The 19,202-nt window shown below is 31.3% G+C and overlaps 1 protein-coding gene across 2 annotated transcripts; it reads right to left on the bottom strand.

The window, feature by feature from the left end:
* Positions 1 to 3,478: 3,478 nt before the first annotated feature.
* Positions 3,479 to 17,557, bottom strand: LOC130645866 (uncharacterized). Of its 2 annotated transcripts, XM_057451991.1 has the most exons (22): positions 16,439 to 17,557; positions 15,162 to 15,291; positions 14,959 to 15,019; positions 14,780 to 14,838; positions 13,283 to 13,386; positions 12,809 to 12,916; positions 12,535 to 12,639; positions 12,068 to 12,135; positions 11,597 to 11,701; positions 11,255 to 11,379; positions 10,556 to 10,628; positions 10,427 to 10,480; positions 9,899 to 10,177; positions 9,307 to 9,396; positions 7,663 to 7,796; positions 7,281 to 7,306; positions 7,062 to 7,206; positions 5,434 to 5,558; positions 4,991 to 5,036; positions 4,521 to 4,584; positions 4,281 to 4,354; positions 3,479 to 3,647 (listed from the first exon to the last, which is right to left on the bottom strand). In XM_057451991.1, the coding sequence occupies exons 1-22, from the start codon at positions 16,891 to 16,893 to the stop codon at positions 3,549 to 3,551; spliced, it is 2,529 nt and encodes an 842-aa protein (XP_057307974.1). In that variant the 5' UTR covers positions 16,894 to 17,557; the 3' UTR covers positions 3,479 to 3,548. The 2 variants fall into 2 exon arrangements, 1 of the variants encoding a protein (XP_057307974.1); XR_008982753.1 differs by lacking the exons at positions 3,479 to 3,647; positions 5,434 to 5,558.
* Between the last annotated feature and the right edge of the window lie 1,645 nt (positions 17,558 to 19,202).

Here is a 19,202-nt window from a genome sequence, read left to right as displayed (position 1 = left end):
AAAAACTTAGTGTGGTTGCAATTTTGTTGAATAAGTCATAGTGTTGCTACCGCTAGCTGTGAATTGTATTTTTAATATAGCTTTTAGTCGTACATATTTTAGCGTGAGAAAATTATGCAGAATATTGAAATACAATTTTAAAACTGTAAAATTACTAATGTCATATATAAATATCAACATGAAATATAAAATTTGAAGGAAAAAAATATTAAAGTGAAAAATTTGTTGACATGATAAAATTAACGAAATCAAAACAGAATCTTTATCCAGTAAATTTTTATTTCTTTTCACTTTTTTCTCATCGCAATAGCTAAGCACTCTAAAAAGTTTTTGGGATGTTCTGATTTCAGATCTTAAAAGTTTAGAAAACCAAATGAAATTCTACAAAAGTGGTATGGGGGAGGAGCTTGCATCCTAACATGGGAAAAGGTGAAAGAGGAAACAAACTAACTATTCACTTATTTTTAAATTCAATATCAATGCAATTCATTATGTCTTGGGAAAATCTTCTTTTTCCGATGAATTATATATGTGTTTTTGATCCATCACCTAGCAATTAAATGTATACTAAAAAATGGAAGTTAGTTTTTTTTAAAACTTTTACACTTCATTTTGTGAAACCCCTCCCAAATTTATGCATCGTTCACAACAACTGAATTATTATTTTTATTTGATTTTAACGAGCCTCCTCTCAACCTCATGTAAAGCATGCACCAATTACCTAAGTTGAGTAATTTTTGCGAAAACTTATTTTCGCGAATTTTATAAAAATGCTTTTCTGAACCGTTTTAAAGATTTTATCCGAAGAATAATTTTCAAAAATATACCTGTACTTTTTCGCATTTTTAATTTATTTCAGGTTTATTCATTGTAATAATAGCTTTTAAGTGAACTTGCTCATGTCACATAGGCTGGTCATTTTTTTTTATCAAATACAAAAATTTTTATAGTAATTGTTGTGAATATTTGTAAAATTCGAAAATTAATCAATTAAAAAGTACTTAAATTTATCCCTTATAGTATGAGCCGTAGCTGCGGTAACAAGCACTTGGCAAACATCTTCATGCTATGAACTGAACCGCCGTCCATATTACGAAAAGATATCGAACTACTTTACTGTCTAGTCGAAAGTTGATTTAAAATTAATGCATTCCAACCATTCCCATCTCGTTTTCTTATCTTCACAAATTCTTCCCACGAAAGAAACTATTTTTATATAAGTGATTTTTTTCTAAGAAAAATTCTTTTATTTTGAACGGAATTTAATAAATATTTTCATACCACTCTTAAATACTTTCTAACATTAGTACAACTTTTCACAAAAAAAACCCTGCAAAATCTTGGTCAGAACTTGATAAATATTTTCATATCACTTTTAAATATAATTTCTAACATTAGTACAACTTTTCACAAAAAAACCCTGTAAATATTTTGGTCAGAACTCGATAAATATTTTCATATCACTTTTAAATATAATTTCTAACATTTGTACAACTTTTCACAAAAAAAACCCCTGCAAATATTTTGGTCAGAACTCGATAAATATTTTCATATCACTTTTAAATATAATTTCTAACATTAGTACAACTTTTCACAAAAAAAACCCTGCAAATATTTTGGTCAGAACTCGATAAATATTTTCATATCACTTAAATATAATTTCTAACATTAGTACAACTTTTCACAAAAAAAACCCCTGCAAATATTTTGGTCAGAACTCGATAAATATTTTCATATCACTTTTAAATATAATTTCTAACATTAGTACAACTTTTCACAAAAAAAAAACCCTGCAAATATTTTGGTCAGAACTCGATAAATATTTTCATATCACTTTTAAATATAATTTCTAACATTAGTACAACTTTTCACAAAAAAAACCCTGCAAATATTTCGGTCAGAACTCGATAAATATTTTCATATCACTTTTAAATATAATTTCTAACATTAGTACAACTTTTCACAAAAAAAACCCTGCAAATATTTTGGTCAGAACTCGATAAATATTTTCATATCACTTTTAAATATAATTTCTAACATTAGTACAACTTTTCACAAAAAAAACCCTGCAAATTTTTTGGTCAGAACTCGATAAATATTTCCATATCATTCTTAAATATAATTTCTAATATTAATACAACTTTTCACAAAAAAAAAAAAAAAAAAAAACGTTCTCGTCAGAACTCGATAAATATTTCCATATCGCTCTAAATACATTTTTTAAATATTTCCATATCATTCAACATTGGTACATTTTTTTTTACAAAAGAAACTGTAAAACTTTCTCGTCAGAACTCAATAAATATTTCCATATCGCTCTAAATACATTTTATTTAAATCGTTTTTATTTAAATTGTTCCTCTTATCAAAATATGGCAAATCAGGTCAACAAGTTTTTTTAAGTAGTGAAGAGATGTTGAACAAATTCGCTGTCTAGTCGAAAGTTTATTAAAAATTAATTTATTCCAACCGTTCCCATCACGTTTTTTATCTTCACAAACTTTTCCCACAGAAGGAACTATTTTTATGTAAGAAAACTGTGAATTAAAACTGCAAACGTAAATCAAATTGTGTTTAATATTTAATGTTTAATTTGACAAGAAGGTATTGGGTCAAATTTTAAGAAGTCACACTGAAAATCATTTCATGCTTTAAGAGATTTTGCTAAAATTTTAAGCGAAAATTAAGATTTGCTAAAAGCCGATATGTTTTTTTATTTAGAATTGCAGTAGCTACCGATGAAAATATAATTTATCAGTTCTGTCTGTAAGATAAACATACAATTAGTAGCATATGCATGAGGGAGGTAAGAGACCTTTCTTGTCACCATAGATACTTATGAAATGTTATTGTAAAATACTAAAAACTAGCTAGATACTTAAATAAACGCCTAACAGCTTCTACGGTACGCGACTGTTAATACAACACATTCGCAAACGTCTTTAAGAACATAACCATTCAGGATTCTTCTGAATCTTTCTATTTTATTGATTTATGGTGAAAGTATTCTAGCACAGGTTTAGATTACGTGTGTATCTACAGTCCTAGTCAAAATATTTTTAGACAAGACAACTAACTTCAAAGTTCGCCACCACAAGTAATTGCAAAGGCTATTTCGAGATTAGATTTACACATTTGAAGTTGTCAGTGTTTAGAGTGGACGTAGAATTTTTGGTTATTTAGCCCACACTCATATGCTAACTGTTGTTGCCTCGACGTGGAATATTTCGCAGTGCGGGCGAGCTACAGAATGCGACTAGCACATTTTTAAATGCTGTTTGCCTATCCTACGTGTGTGTGAGACGTCGCGACTTTAAAATTTTGGTACCGTGTGAAGCTTTTGTCCCTATTTGCAAAATGACCAAGAAAATGTCTTTTTGCCAATATCTAGGATTGCAGAAACACTTTCAAGAATACATATAACCACCAAACTCTTAAACAAAACACTATTTTTTTGAGATAAAGAAAACACGAGATCTGCTATCTGTCGCTAAGATCACCAACTTTTCTTTCACATTATCATCAAAGTGATATTAGTCACTGCAGTTTTATTCTTCATCAAGTAAAACATCAGATAGCGCGTCTGGATAATAAGATGAACAATATTGAACGATGTGTCTTTTCAATTGGCGCAGAAATAGATCGTTCTAAATAAATACACGAAAAGTGAAGTAGGAAGATTCTTTTAAGCATTATTATACAATGTATTCGTTTGATGTGCTTTTAAACTTCATACTCTGTGCTACGGTTGACTAGTTGACATCATATGACAATTTTTTATATTTTGTTTATATGTAAAAAAGTAAAAAACACTGTTACTTTACGAGGCGATAAATGCAATAAAGCAATTGTTGTTCATTGTTGAGCACTTAACCTTTGATACATACGAAGTAAGAAACATCAAATAAATATTTTCCTGTTATTTTGATATTTTTATCAATCAGCAACAAACGTTTTAATGTTAATTTGAAAGTAGTGTATGTTCGTTTTATCATTACTCCTCTCAAATCCCACACAATTTATTGTTTTTAGGAGGTTTTATGGGAAGAATTGTTTTAAGGTTCTAAGAGAACCTAATACAACAGCATACAGTAGCATTGGTTACATAGCTATGCCCACGAACAGTGACTATAATGTTGCAATTTTTCACCAAAAAAACATAGAAGCACCCCTGAATAAAAAGTCAGATCACAGGTGAGTAAGCCGTTGTATTACTATTATACTAAAATAAAACAGGTTTACTAAATCGTACCGAACTTTGAAACATCTCCTGAACTTACCTCGGGTCCAATAAAGCGTGACATGTCCTTGTTTTCGAAATGTAATACAGGTGTCACACCAAGAATCGAGTCACCTGTTAGTAGATATAAGTAAATTTAATCAGTCAAACTGATTCATGATGTTCTTTGGACCAGTGTTCAAAAACGTTTGAAAAAATTACGTCATTTCAAATTTTTTTCTAAAGCGTCTTGCTAACTTCATTCAGTAAATTAAAAAAAAGTAAATGAATCAAAAATTACCATATTTCAAGGCCATTAGTTGTTCAAGTATATGAATGCTAACAACAGCATCATCCACCGATACCTAAGTAAAACGTAAAGAAAGTTTCTAAGAAAGTCAGTAAGAAAAGTGAAAAGCAACCGTCAGGACAGACAGTCAGCTTTTTTTATACAGGTTCTCAGCAGTTCCAGGGATAAGACGAGCGCAAGACATATCATGGTAAATTTAAAAAAAAAGGTTCATATAACTTTCAGGTGACAATTACATTTTTTGATGATTTTGTTTATCCTAAAGAGACACAAGATTCCGGATATGTTGTTGAAGAAAATTAAGCCTGTGAGTTTTCTGTGTAACGTAAAATCCGTGAATATTCCACACTTCTCGTCCCAAACTGTTGAGAACCTCCCTACACTAATGCGCATGCGTAATTTTCTAACGAATACTGCGCATGCGTAACTTTCCTACGAATACTGTGAATGGGTACACCTACCTTCTTATGTAGCATAAGTTTAGTATGAGCAGCAGATAAACGTAACCTATAACAAAATAAGCGTTACAAAATCAACATTGTCACAAAAAGCGTCGAAAATTTAACGAAAAATCTACCCCGTGTAAATCAATTTTCACACAAACTATGTTTTTAGAATCAGAAGAATTTTGGAAATATCAAAAAAAAAAATAATTTAAAGTTTTAGTAGGAAATATTTTAGCTAAGGAATTCATTTTAAAATTTCTTTATTTCCGTTAGGCAAATGCAAAGTTCTCGCAAGCGCAGTTATTTACCAACCAGAGTGCTTAATTTCACTGGCTATAATTAAATGGTCTGCCTGTCCTGAACGGTTCGAAACAAAAGAGCCCAACCCACAAAAGTTATATCAAAACACTTTTGATTACATCTCTAAAAAACTACTGCTAAAATAAGTCTTATCTTACAAAGTTTGCAAGGTAATATGCGTCACGTGACTGTTCACTCTTCTACTAACTAAGTAAAACGTTTTGATGAACTTGTATGCTTCTAAAGACATCTCTACAGTATGACTTCTTACACGTGATATCACCTATGTAAAAGGTATCAACACTCAAAAGCTGATTAAATTTGTCATCAAGATTATGTAAAGTCAGCAACAATAGCTACCAAATAAGGTTTTTTTATGCAAAAATATATGCTACGAAAGTTCTACATTGGATGCATTGAGACATGCGGAATTGGATATAGTACATACTACATGGTCAAAAATATCACAGGCAAAAACGCGAAATTTTCGCACTTTCGCGGAAATAATTTTCGCAAGTAATAGAAAAAAGCGAATTTGAAAAACAGTAAAAGTGTACTTTATGATGTAATTTCGTGTTTTCTTGTAATTTAAAACAATCCTAACCATTAAAATATATTCGCGTAAAATTAAACTTTATGATCCATATTTGGATTTGTTTTTTGGTGAATTTAAGCTTGGCTACCACTGCAGCGATAATCGTTATCTCCCATACTTCATCGTCGACGATGAGTTTGGTTGGAATGCTAAAGTTCGTCGTCCAACTTAAAACGTTCGGCGATAAACGCAAAAATGATGGGCGATGCTTGGTTCGTCGCCCTATTTCTTGATCTTTTCATTATGTCGGAAAAGATAAAAGACTTACAAAGGACACACATTATGGATTTAAAGTGATTTGTTTATGTTTCACCAAATCACGTGGAGTGCAAAAACTTTTTTTTTTTTCAATGTGATGATCAATGTACCCGTGAAACTTTTTGACAGGGACTTATAATGCAGCAAGTACTTACGTGATCTTATAAAATAGATAATAAGAAACTATGATGGCATGGCACGGCACCACAGAAAGCGAGGTTATTATCGTATATTTTTTGCTTGCTGTCGTCTACAAATAATGCTATTTGCTGCGTTTTCGAAAAAGGAGAAATGGTCAAATCGTTCGGAAGACATTCTCAAAAAAAGCTAAGAACTATCTGTCAGTCACACGTAACTTCGCCAGAATTTGATTATAAGCACTTTTGTTTTTTCTATGCTTGAAAATGTCCCGTACTCAAAAGCGTTTTTTTCTTTGTTTTTGTTCTCTTTTAATTCTGTTTCTTAAAACCATAACAAAATTTTCTTCTTGTCTTGCTAGCAACCATGTTTGCTTTACTTTCAGAACAATGTTCTTCTTATGTCAAAAATTCGACAAGAGATAAAAAATAAACAACCAGTGGGAACACATCGGCGATAATTGGTGGGCGATGAACTTTGGCGATAAATCATATAAGCGATGGGCGATAAACCATATAAGCGATGAGCGATAAGAGCTAATCGCCGCAGTGGGAACTAAGCTTTAGTATCACGATTTTGCTATGAAGCGCCAAACCTGTAATTTTCTGTAAATAAAGCACGGTGAAACATTCTACTTAGTGAAATATTTTAAATTGGATACTTCAAAATACGCTGCTGGATACTTAACTTGTTGTGTAAATACAGTAAAACAAACTTATTTTTACTCGTGCGAAAACGAGAACTAATAAACCACTACAAGATTAAAAATGATTTTTTGTTATATAGTGAACACACCTCCATCATATGCGAATGAGTTATTAACGTTCCAGTATATTGTTGCGTAGGCTTAGAAGCTTTTCCAAGTATATTCGCAGAGAGAACTTCATCAAAATTATTCCATTTGTTCTGCGTTCGATTAGATAACACAAGATGCAACTGACTAAAAACAAGCGTATTATTTTTTAATTTTCGATTTGAAAGCATAGATGAAGAAGAAAAAAATAGAGTAGCTACCTGAGAAATGCAGATGGTACCGTCTCCTATAATAAGCACAGCTTTTAATAGCAAAATAAAAAAGGCTGTTCTGTTAAGCAAAGACCAGTTTTTTTTAACACTTTGAATGTTTTCAAGGTTTTCTCCATTTCTTGGCTATTTTTTAAGGGTTTGTAAACAAGGAAAATGTCTAATTATCAAACTTTCTTACAGGAACAATTTAATAAAGATTTTTGCGGAAGAAACTATCAAGAACAGCTCCAATAATTCATATTTTAAGAGTTTCTTTCAAGAACATGATGGATTCTAGGTTTTTCCAATTTTGAGATTTTCAAGGACTGGTAACTCGACTGGTTAAATACTACACTTTCGTCCCAACAATATTTTCTACCCTCTTACTTACTTTGTGTGAGATATCGAACGAATTTTCACAACAACACCAGACAGAGCTTTTAAATGGTAGAACGAATTGTGATTGTTGAACTTCTTCGTGTTGTTTTCTTGGAATGTTGATTGTAATTGCTTCACTTTCACATGCTGTAAAAATATGAATAAACGCGAAGTGTTTGATAAAAATAGAACAGAGATAACAGTCGTCTCTATAATAATAGCCGTCGTCTGTCTGTCTGTTCAAAAGGGTTACCGATATTCCTTTGATCTTTCCGCGAATTTTTAGAAACCAGGGGGTTGTTTAATCGCAAATCGAATTATTGATTTAAATAAATCCTAAAAATTAATTTATTTCTTTAATTAATTGAATTACTTTAATTTATTACCATAAGTAGAAAAAATAAATTTAGTGATAAAAATGAATGCATTATTTTAATACGCCGTATTTAATAATAATTACCCCCGTGACCTTAATCGCCGTTTTCGCTCAGGAGCTACAGAAAACAAATGGGACAGTTTACTGATAGTTTTACTGACTTTGTTTTGACCGCTCGCACATAATACACCAATCAAAACGCTTGATTGTTTGAAAAACCAATCCAAGACTTTCGCGGCCTGGGCATGCCGACGAAGAAACATGAGGACCGAAACATGATGGCCATTTTAGTTTTTAGAAGAAGGTCAGTTCAGTGCTGTTTGTAAGTCTGTTTCACCTTTTTTCTTCTATAAGCTTTTTCTTTTCGTAATATTGGTTTTTTGTATGTTCTAAAATGTTAAGATAAACATATTGTCATGTTTTTAGTCACGTACAGATCTTAAACGCACCAGTTTTAGGATTTTTGGCTAGGAACGAAGATTTTGGAGGCTAGCTAGCTAGAACCTTACTTATTACTATTCTGTATGGTATAAGAGCTTTTTATCCTATCCACCATTAATTTTTGTGTTGAGACTGTAGCCATTTAGCTAGCTCCTATCTTTGGCTAGAAGTGAGAGTATAACGATAAATTATTTAACTTTCACAAACACTTATTCCGCAAAATAAAATAATATTGACTGATTGTTTTTGCTATGATGGGGTACCGACTGTTGTTTGTAAACAGCGTTTTATTTCAGCTATCGTTGCGGGGAATTTTTTTTGAAAAATATGATACAGTCGCAAGACTATTATGGTGTATACGCTTCACTTAATTCACGACATACTGTATACCTGTACTAAAGCGCTCCACCTAATCGTGTGGCACAGTTTACGGCTCTTATTAAGCACTCCACAGAGTGTTCAACGTCAGGACACACCTTGACTTTGGCTTACCCCGACGTTTCGACACCGAATATCAAATGCGACATATTTTTATCAACTTTGGTGCAACGGGTAAATTTAAGGGACTGGCCAAACCGTTGATTTTTCCACGGGCTAACGACTAGTAATAGAATAAACGTTTTAAAGCAACTTGTTTTCACGGAAAGACAAAAGAATAAAGTATGGTAACAAAACGTCAACAGTAACAACATAGTCAACATTGTAAATACTGTAATGGTTTGATTAGGAGAGTTTTAAAGAAAGAGACATAGATATGAAGATTTAAAGAAGCCAGTTTTAATCAAAAGACGGTGAGGGCGTTAAATCAAAGCATTACAGTTACGCAAATTTAAAACCAACCTTTCTGAAGCTGCTCTATGGTATTTTTCTTTAATTCAGTTATGTTTGGTATAACACATATTCCAGTTGATGCAAGAGACAAAGTTCCACCTAAATGCAGGAGAAACATGACACTAAAGGTTTGTTAAATGAGCTAGAATTAAGAATATCAATTTTTTAAAAATATCAGGACTATACAGTAACAACTTGCTTCCTTCCAGTGAAACTCTGCATGTGTAATCGAACTAATTTGGGGGAACAAATTGGCCTATATATTTATTCTCTGTCTACACATGCAATTTAGCGATCAATTACAGAAGTTTTAAGCATTTTTTTCTGCGAATTTACAAAGTATAATAAACCTATTTCAATTTTTCACATCACACATGCTTTTTATCTAAATCATTACAAAACAAAGAATATCAAAAAACTGGATACTTAAATACACGTGGTGTAAATAGATTTCTTGTGATAGTATCTAAATTTAAGTTCTTTTGAAAGACTTGTATCGAAATTCTCAAAAAGTGTATACTTTTTACTTCAACCTATATTATTATCTCATAAAAAAGTGATACAGAGAACATAAGATGAAGGAAAGAACAAAATGGCTCACCATCGACATATACAACTGAGCCATCATCGTTAACAGCACCAAACAAATAAAGAGGGACACGATGCACAACACTCGACTCACTATAACTGATCGCATACAACATTTGTCTTTGGTAGGCTAAAATTTCTTTATCTTCAACCAAGACATGCAAGTTGTTATTCGTGTTTTTTATCTCATCCTTTCCCTCGATGTTTAGAATAGATTTGTCACCCTCCATCACCAGACTGAACAATATTACCGTTTTAAAAAGATGAAACATTCCAGCCGGATACACCGTATCTGAAATACGCAAACACCAGTTAACATGTAGCTACTGAAAGGACATATACACATACAAACGTCTTCGAGGCTAAAATAAACTCACTTGTTTGTCACGTAAATATTTATTTAATTCAATGACTGAACAGATAAGTGGTAATATTTTTTAGGTTACAAAAGTCATTTAGTACAAACCAAATCTTCAATGCTTAATTACCAAGTGGAACTTAACTAGGTCGATGCAAAATAAAACTTCAAGAATATACTTACCAAGAAAAGTATATACTAAACTTGATGCAAAACTCCACGGTGATGTTTTTCGATCTGGGTTTAAAAAAAAAAGAAAACAAGTCTAACCGAAGATCGCCGAGCTTTTATTGTTAGAAAATGTTTTTTTACCTTGATATAAGGTACAGACAGGATCAGGGAGAAGTTTTTGAAAGCTTTTAACTTTATTTATAAATGGGACATCCTAGTAAAAAACAAATATATGTACAAAAAATGGAAAAGATGTTGACATTTTTTTATAACACATATAACTAGTATTACAATTGGATTAATAATACACTGGAAAATATACCAAAAAGAAAATATTTTAAGATAAATCAAAAAAGCGACTTACTGGCTCGACATTCAAAACTTCAAACAAATTTTAAACAATCAGTTGCACCGAAAACAAAAGCGGCTTACTGGCTCGACATTCAAAACTTCAAACAAATTTTGAACAATCAGTTGCACCGAAAACAAAAGCGACTTACTGGCTCGACATTCAAAACTTCAAACAAATTTTGAACAATCAGTTGCACCGAAAACAAAAGCGACTTACTGGCTCGACATTCAAAACTTCAAACAAATTTTGAACAATCAGTTGCACCGAAAACAGAAGTGGCTTACTGGCTCGACATTCAACACTTCAAACAAGTTTTGAACAATCAGTTGCACCGAAAACAAAAGCGACTTACTGGCTCGACATTCAAAACTTCAAACAAATTTTGAACAATCAGTTGCACCGAAAACAAAAGCGACTTACTGGCTCGACATTCAAAACTTCAAACAAATTTTGAACAATCAGTTGCACCGAAAACAGAAGTGGCTTACTGGCTCGACATTCAACACTTCAAACAAGTTTTGAACACTCAGTTGAGACGATAATAGTACATCATTCTTGTACACACCAGTAAACCAGAAATAACCTCCAATATGAATACTTTTACACATATCATCTAAAGATAATCAGATTTATATAAAAAATGTCAGAAAAGTAGGGTGATTTCTGAAAAAAAACTCTGATGACAATCTTTTAATGTGTGAAAAAATGAACATATGTTATGCTTAACTCTACTCATCAAAAAATGTCCTTTACTAGTTCAGTTTGGTATAATTCTACAAATAACTTATTTTTAGGTGCAAGTGCAATCATAAACTATAAACAATAACAACCTTTTAAAAGCATCTTGATAGCTTGTGAACGATGGTTATTTATGTTGTTGATACACCTCAAATTTTTAGCAGCTTCTTTTGGTATCACAAAACAATATATTTTGTCTAAAATAAACAAGAAGGTAGTAAGAAACAAAAGATACTCGGTAATAGCCTTTATGTTCATAGTGGGCAGGTGCTTACTATATAGAACTTTTATTCATTTTAACTTCTTGCATGACTTTCAGTTTTAAAAAGATCTACGCCAGTTGATTGGGTTTCATTAGAAACACAAAAATTTGGTGTCTAACTAGCTTGTTCTCTAAAATATTTATCAACCTAAAAGCCTCTCGAAAGACTGCAAAAAATGTGCAGTGTGGTTGTAGATTATTTCATCCTTTTTCATAAACTTAGAAAGCTCTGGCGAATCTTATTTAAAAAACAAAAACAAAAAAAAAATGAAATGAAAGAGATTTAATAAAGTTCGTTTACCAGCAAATGTTCTTTTAGATATATCTTCAACTAAAAAATTTCCACATCCATCACATTGAAAGTCTGTTCTAAAAGATAAATAAAAGAATTAATAATTAATTGCAGCCTAGTTCAAGCAAAATTCTCCATATTACTGTAAAATTACTTGTGCCACTGGATAGAGCTTAAATTAAGGATGGAAATAATAGCAGTGTTAGGATTATTTACAGTTGATTCGCATTTTATGGTCTCTTAGGTGTTTAAAAACAACTTTTAGCAGGTTAGATGTAAGATTTTAACAACAGCCGAACTTATAGCAAATTCCCCCTGGTGTCAGTATTTCTGTGTTAAATTTCATAAAAAACGAATGCAACCATTTTTAATATAGAAAGCTATTTCTTAAAAATAGTTTGTTTTCTATTTTTCATGCTGGCGCTTTACTTAGTAAAGCCGTCTGTCAATGAAAACAAATTTTCTTGACATCTTACCTGACAACATCAGCTTCCACTGATCCAACTGCTGACGTAATAAGGTAACAATGTTCACCAAACCAAATGCAATCTTCCTGCAAACATCTGTATTCTGCACTTTTACTACAAACACAGAAATTTTACGCTCCTATCATTACAAAAAACCTCTACATTCTCCTTGAAACACATAGATTATGTATTCTTTACATTTGCAAATGATAAATCTTGTACTACTTACACACGTGTTAAAATATAATTTACCATAAAATAGGCAAAGTAGACATTTTCTTACGTGTATGGTACGTTAGAGGACAATCCTATAACCAATCCACGAACTTTGAAAAGTTTGCCGTGATTGCGTTTCATATTGGCTATACACCTTGACGATTCTACTGTTGTCCTGGAAACAAAACAATTGTACGGTACAGATTTTTATATTGTATCCTGAGAAACAGAAATACTAAGTTAGTAGTAATTAATGAAACTTTAACAATAAAAAAAACGGGATTCTCTTAAAAATTCTCAAACAGAAAATTTACTAATTTTTAACTAAATTTCGGCAAAATTTCTGGGTATCTAAAACGTGTCAGTGCTAAAACTACTGTTGAATTCTTTAATGTCCTTTCAAAATATCACACCTAGTCACTGACTATAAAAGGGGCAGACAATTCTCTTTTTTGACTAAACACTGCGAATCTACAAAGCACAAACAGCAAGCATCTGTTTAACTACAAACCAATGAAGCACGACAAGACGTAAGACATACTCTTTAGTGGTCGGAACACTCATAAAGTTCGGTTTGATAACTACTTGATATGGTGAATATAACTTCATTAACATATCATTTCCTTTCACAATATTATAACAAACCTAAAATATAAACTACAAACTTGTACTTACAGAAAATAGCTGTTCAGAGTGAGAATGAGAAGCCTAAGATACTACAGAGTTTTGTGTAATGGTTGAGTTTTGTGTAATGGTTGAGTTTTGTGTAATGGTTGAGTTTTGTGTAATGGTTGAGTTTTGTGTAATGGTTGAGTTTTGTGTAATGGTTGAGTTTGTGTAATGGTTGAGTTTTGTGTAATGGTTGAGTTTGTGTAATGGTTGAGTTTTGTGTAATGGTTGAGTTTTGTGTAATGGTTGAGTTTTGTGTAATGGTTGAGTTTTGTGTAATGGTTGAGTTTTGTGTGATGGTTGAGTTTGTGTAATGGTTGAGTTTTGTGTAATGGTTGAGTTTGTGTAATGGTTGAGTTTTGTGTAATGGTTGAGTTTTGTGTAATGGTTGAATTTTGTGTAATGGTTGAGTTTTGTGTAATGGTTGAGTTTTGTGTAATGGTTGAGTTTTGTGTAATGGTTGAGTTTTGTGTAATGGTTGAGTTTTGTGTAATGGTTGAGTTTGTGTAATGGTTGTGTTTTGTGCAACGGTTGAGTTTTGTGTAACAGTTGTAGCACATTAGTTGAAAATGAACCCATGGATAAAAAGAGCAAGCTTTGTATGTTGTGAGTAAGGTGTGTTTAGAGAAAAAATATGCAATAAAATTTGCTATATTCATTTAGCTTTGATATATTTTTACGCACTACGCAAAACTTATAGCAAACAATATAAAAATATGCTAAGAAGTTTAATTTTTTTCCTTGCTCACTTGCCGGATCTAGTGTTCAAAATTCTGATTGGATAAAAGTCTTTGGTTAATCTTAAAAAGTAAAACATGTGCGACTTTTTAAAAGTTACATGATTAATCATAACAGCTAAATTTTATAACATTTTTAGAAACACACTGCATGATTTGTTAGAAATCAAATATTATTAATCATGTACTGTATTATAGCCTTAAAAGGAAGCAATGGTCTTTTCAATTTAAAAGAAGACATCCACTTCTAAATAACACAATGCTAATTCTTAATACTAAAACCTTACCAATGCCTTGATTAAAGATGGATTTCCACTCAAAAGCCAAACGGATCAGAACAGAACAATAAATACTAAAGTTTGATTGGTTATCTGTTAATTATTCTATTTCTTTAAATTTTTTTCGTTCCTGTCCACAAAAACAGTTGAAATGATTTTAACTTTCATTTTGAATCAGAACGGAAAATGTTATCAACCAACTAGGTTCCAGAAATCACAATTGTCTGTCCCGATCTGTTCCAATTCGTTTTTGAGTAGGAATTCACTTTAAAAGGCTCATAACATTCACGTCTTATGACTCTTGTTAACAGCTGAAAACAACAACAACAGCCGACAAAAATCTTTCTTATGTACCTGCTTAAGATGATTTAAAAAGGTTAGTGGTGATGTCAATATCAAATTTCCAAGCATAGCTAAAATAAAAAACAGAACATTATTTCCAATTTCCAAGCTACGAAGATAGGCAGTGTGTTTCTAAGACAAATTCTGTCAGTAAAGGCAATTTATAAATGTTATATCTTGAAAATTATTACAATTGAAGTTGAGGAGTTCATGTACATCTATGGGAATCGTCATTTCATAAACTGGCAGCACCTAAAGAACAGGACAGATTATTCTAGTGTTTTTAAATAAAATTAGAGCATTTTGCAGTTAAATTGCAGAAAACACTAGGTATTATCTCTGATAACCAGACATCACAAGTTTTAAAAACACTAAAGAAAGAGATATATCACACCTCTTGCTGTTCTTCATCTAATGGTGCACATTGTTTATCTAAGGTAGCACTCAGATTGATATGACGAGCCCAGTCACATAAGAGATCTTCAACTTCATTTTCAGGACATTTCATTGGTTTGTATGATATCCTAAAAATTACACCCCTGTACTCTTTAACCTCGTGTATACTAGGCTTTTTTGTTATCAAATATACTGACGGGTAGGATTTAAAAATCTTATATAAATGACATTAGCTATGTTGACCAAACTTAGGAATACAGTATACCATGAAAGAAATTTATTGGTGGGGATGTAAATTTGCTGACATCAGCAATTTTGTTATGCCGTCATCATTTATCTAAAAAACTTGTGTTTTCGCTGCTGGCTATTAGGAGTCGATTGGGTTGGTTTTGCACATGAATTTTGTTTGTTAAATGGTTCCTATGTTGCTACTCCTTATAAATTTACCTTGGAACAATACAGAAATGGAGTAAATAAATGTTAAAATCAGGAATATTTATTCTGAGACTACACATTAAACTTGAAAGATTTGTAATAAAAATTTGTATTAGGGTGAACTGAAATTAAAGGACTTATAAAAATATCAGATTTAAAAGATGAAAGTCACAAAAAGTATAGGAAACAAGTTCATAAAGATGCAAGTCACAAAAAGTATAGAAAACAAGTTCATAAAGATGCAAGTCACAAAAAGTATAGAAAACAAGTTCATAAAGATGCAAGTCACAAAAAGTATAGAAAACAAGTTCATAAAGATGCAAGTCACAAAAAGTATAGAAAACAAGTTCATAAAGATGCAAGTCACAAAAAGTATAGAAAACAAGTTCATAAAGATGCAAGTCACAAAAAGTATAGAAAACAAGTTCATAAAGATGCAAGTCACAAAAAGTATAGAAAACAAGTTCATAAAGATGCAAGTCACAAAAAGTATAGAAAACAAGTTCATAAAGATGAAAGTCACAAAAAGTATAGAAAACAAGTTCATAAAGATGCAAGTCACAAAAAGTATAGGAAACAAGTTCATAAAGATGCAAGTCACAAAAAGTATAGGAAACAAGTTCATAAAGATGCAAGTCACAAAAAGTATAGAAAACAAGTTCATAAAGATGCAAGTCACAAAAAGTATAGAAAACAAGTTCATAAAGATGCAAGTCACAAAAAGTATAGAAAACAAGTTCATAAAGATGAAAGTTTATAGGAAGTTCAAATAGCCTTTTTAGATATGTAATGAATAACATCAAGCATCTACAAATAACTAAACCATAACAAATAACAAACCTTGAATTCTGTACTGCAGAAACGAATGGTGACATTAACTCTTCCTTAATGTCTAATTCCAGCTCAGAATTAAGATAGTTTAACATGGGTAAATTTCTATTATCACTGCTATGTGAAAGATCGCCAGGTTCATTGTTACTCGCAGTTGCAGGACTTGTAAATTGAGTAAATCTCTCTTCAGGAGGCTCTGGTATAAGATACTGATCAGTTGAAAAAAAGGAAGTTTTCTTCTTGTTATTCCTCCGACTTGATTTACCAATAAATGTCTCTGTTGGTAAATGCGCAAAAAGTTTCCTTGCCACATCATCAAGATTTTGTTTTCTATTGACACTGCAGTCATTAAACAATAGCTGGCATGAAGGACTGTACAAAGCTATCTCTTCCTCAGTAGGACTATCCTCGAATCTGTTGTCAGCAAAAAAACTGAAACTAACATCACTTGTCACTGAATTCATTTTACTGTTATCTAAATACTGCTTTCAATATAACTATTGTCTAAAATAAAAACTACAAATATGAAATACTGGCTTTCTCTACAACATCTTTAATCTGAGAATCTAACCTAATCTATTAAAATCTAATTTAAGAAATATTGCAGTTTTGAGTAACCATACATTACAATGAAACTTGAAAATTTAAAACAGCAATACCAGCAATAGTTCTAGTAATGAATAGCTTATTAAGGGTTTCCACTTAAAAGTTAACCCCCATATTACTCCCCTACTTGTTACCATGACTATTAAAGGAAGAAGAAAAAATGCAATGGACACGAAGAAAAAAAGAAACAAAAGATGAAGCAAATACAAGCTGAAAATACATTGAAACACATCATATGAAAATAAAAAGCATATGAATTACAAGGACTTAGCGGATAGTTTAAACTTTAAAAAATAAATTTCATGAAAAGACCAAATATTTTTGATATTTTCCAGACATTTTGCCTATATTTTCAAAATTCCTGACATTCCTGCCATTCCTGACATCCTGTTAATTGAAATCACAGCATATGTATATATGTTAGTACTCTAAAATGAAGAAAAAAAAAGTAAATAGGTTTAGTGTGGATTTATTTTCTGTGGTTTTATTAATCCAAATGAAGTCCATTGTAAAAATCTCTATTACAATAAAAACAATAAGATGGTGATAATGATGAAAAAATAACAAGTATTAACAAAAATAAAAATTTTATTATTAAAAAGTTGAAAAATAAATGCAAAATTTAAATCTGAGTGATGTTTAATTTGAGCTTATTTTGCAACAGTACTTTTAAACATTTTATTTTTATTATTATCAATTATGGTTTATTCTTCTGCCAAAAGTTTTTTCACCAAAATATAAAAACAGAAAAAAAACGAAGCAATAAATTACAAAACAAAATATAAAAACAGAATTATAAAATATTTCTTTATATATTTAAAAATTAATTTGATTAATATTTGCTAAAAATGTAACTAACTAACTTCTGCGGGAGACCAGAGTGTAAAATTTGTTCAAATGTAAAATTCTCCAACAATTTGAGTCGACATAAATTTTTTAACGAAGTGTTATAGTCTTGGATGCTAAACAAGTATAAAATATTGTGTTGAGCAAAATAAACCTCATCACCATACCAATTTAAAAAAATCTGCCAGTCTAAATGTGGTGAGCGACGGAACTGCGAAACATCAAGTTGCAATAGAAATGTCTGCTGCCTTAAGTCATACACAAAGATAAAACCAACTTGTGATAAGATGAACATCCTGGTTGTGAATTTACAGATGCTAAACCATGATACCCGAATTCCTTCTCCCTTAACTTTATTATTGAGATCAATTGATGTGATTGGTATTTCATTGCTCGTTGATGCCTTAAAGTCCGAAATATAATACAAAACAAAAGACTGAGACAGTGCATAGACAAACTCTTTATCTTCTGTTCTATGCAAATCATCCACACTATAGTACACCAACTTATCTAGTTGAATTAGTTCTTCATCGTCTTCAAGAAACACTGGTCTGTTTTTTAAACAAATATCACTCTGATCGACAGATACATCACAAGATAGTGTCAAAGAAAACAACTGAAAACAAGTTGAAACAAGTAACAACTCCTTGCATTTGTTTATAAATAATAGCGAACTTACTATGCCACGAAGGGCTGGATAAGCTGAGCGCAAATCAACAAATTTTTGTAAATTCATTTTTGGAGTTAATTCAAATATGTACAGTATTAACGGTTGTGGATGTCGGGAAAAATCCATCAAAACAAACGCCAACATATTATTCTCACATTGAATTGCAGTAAATACAGTGTTGGTCATTGTGAAATGATAACCAGGCAAAAATGATTGCTCCACGTACCTCACTGATACATCATTATCACCATGGTTAAAATGGTAATGCATCAAAGTCATCTTTTTATCTTTATAGCTCCCGCAAATTATTAAAGATCTGTTGTTATCAGCTAACATCACTTGTTTTATAACCATATTTAAATTTAAAGAAAATATAGTGTGAAAAGAAACATATGAGCTACGATCTAAACAATCTATTTTTTCTCTCAGATGTATCTCCGAACAAACTTGCAAGCGATACTCTGTCATATCATAATTTTCCACTATAAAAAGCAGGTACTTTCCATTAAATATCAGTGACGCAAACTTTATTTTCTCAGCTAAGTCAGATTTGAAAACATATGTAAGCAATGGAATTTCGTCAGAACTGCTTTCCATACCATTTCTTCCATTTAAATAAGTTCTTGGAAATAATTTTGGATAAGGAAAAGA

This window comes from Hydractinia symbiolongicarpus, chromosome 5, assembly GCF_029227915.1.
Source record: "Hydractinia symbiolongicarpus strain clone_291-10 chromosome 5, HSymV2.1, whole genome shotgun sequence".
Taxonomy (NCBI): domain Eukaryota; kingdom Metazoa; phylum Cnidaria; class Hydrozoa; order Anthoathecata; family Hydractiniidae; genus Hydractinia; species Hydractinia symbiolongicarpus.
This window is presented reverse-complemented; position numbering and strand designations above follow the sequence as displayed.

What these genes read in the sequence shown, in the direction of transcription:
- LOC130645866 (XM_057451991.1), bottom strand. Translation starts at nt 16,893, where the DNA reads ATGAATTCAGTGACAAGTGATGTTAGTTTCAGTTTTTTTGCTGACAAC. An exon ending in AAGTGTTGAATGTCGAGCCA is followed by an intron (nt 10,629 to 11,254) that starts GTAAGCCACTTC and finishes GTTTTTTACTAG; the next exon opens with GATGTCCCATTTATAAATAA. An exon ending in CATAGAGCAGCTTCAGAAAG is followed by an intron (nt 7,797 to 9,306) that starts GTTGGTTTTAAA and finishes ATATTTTTACAG; the next exon opens with CATGTGAAAGTGAAGCAATT.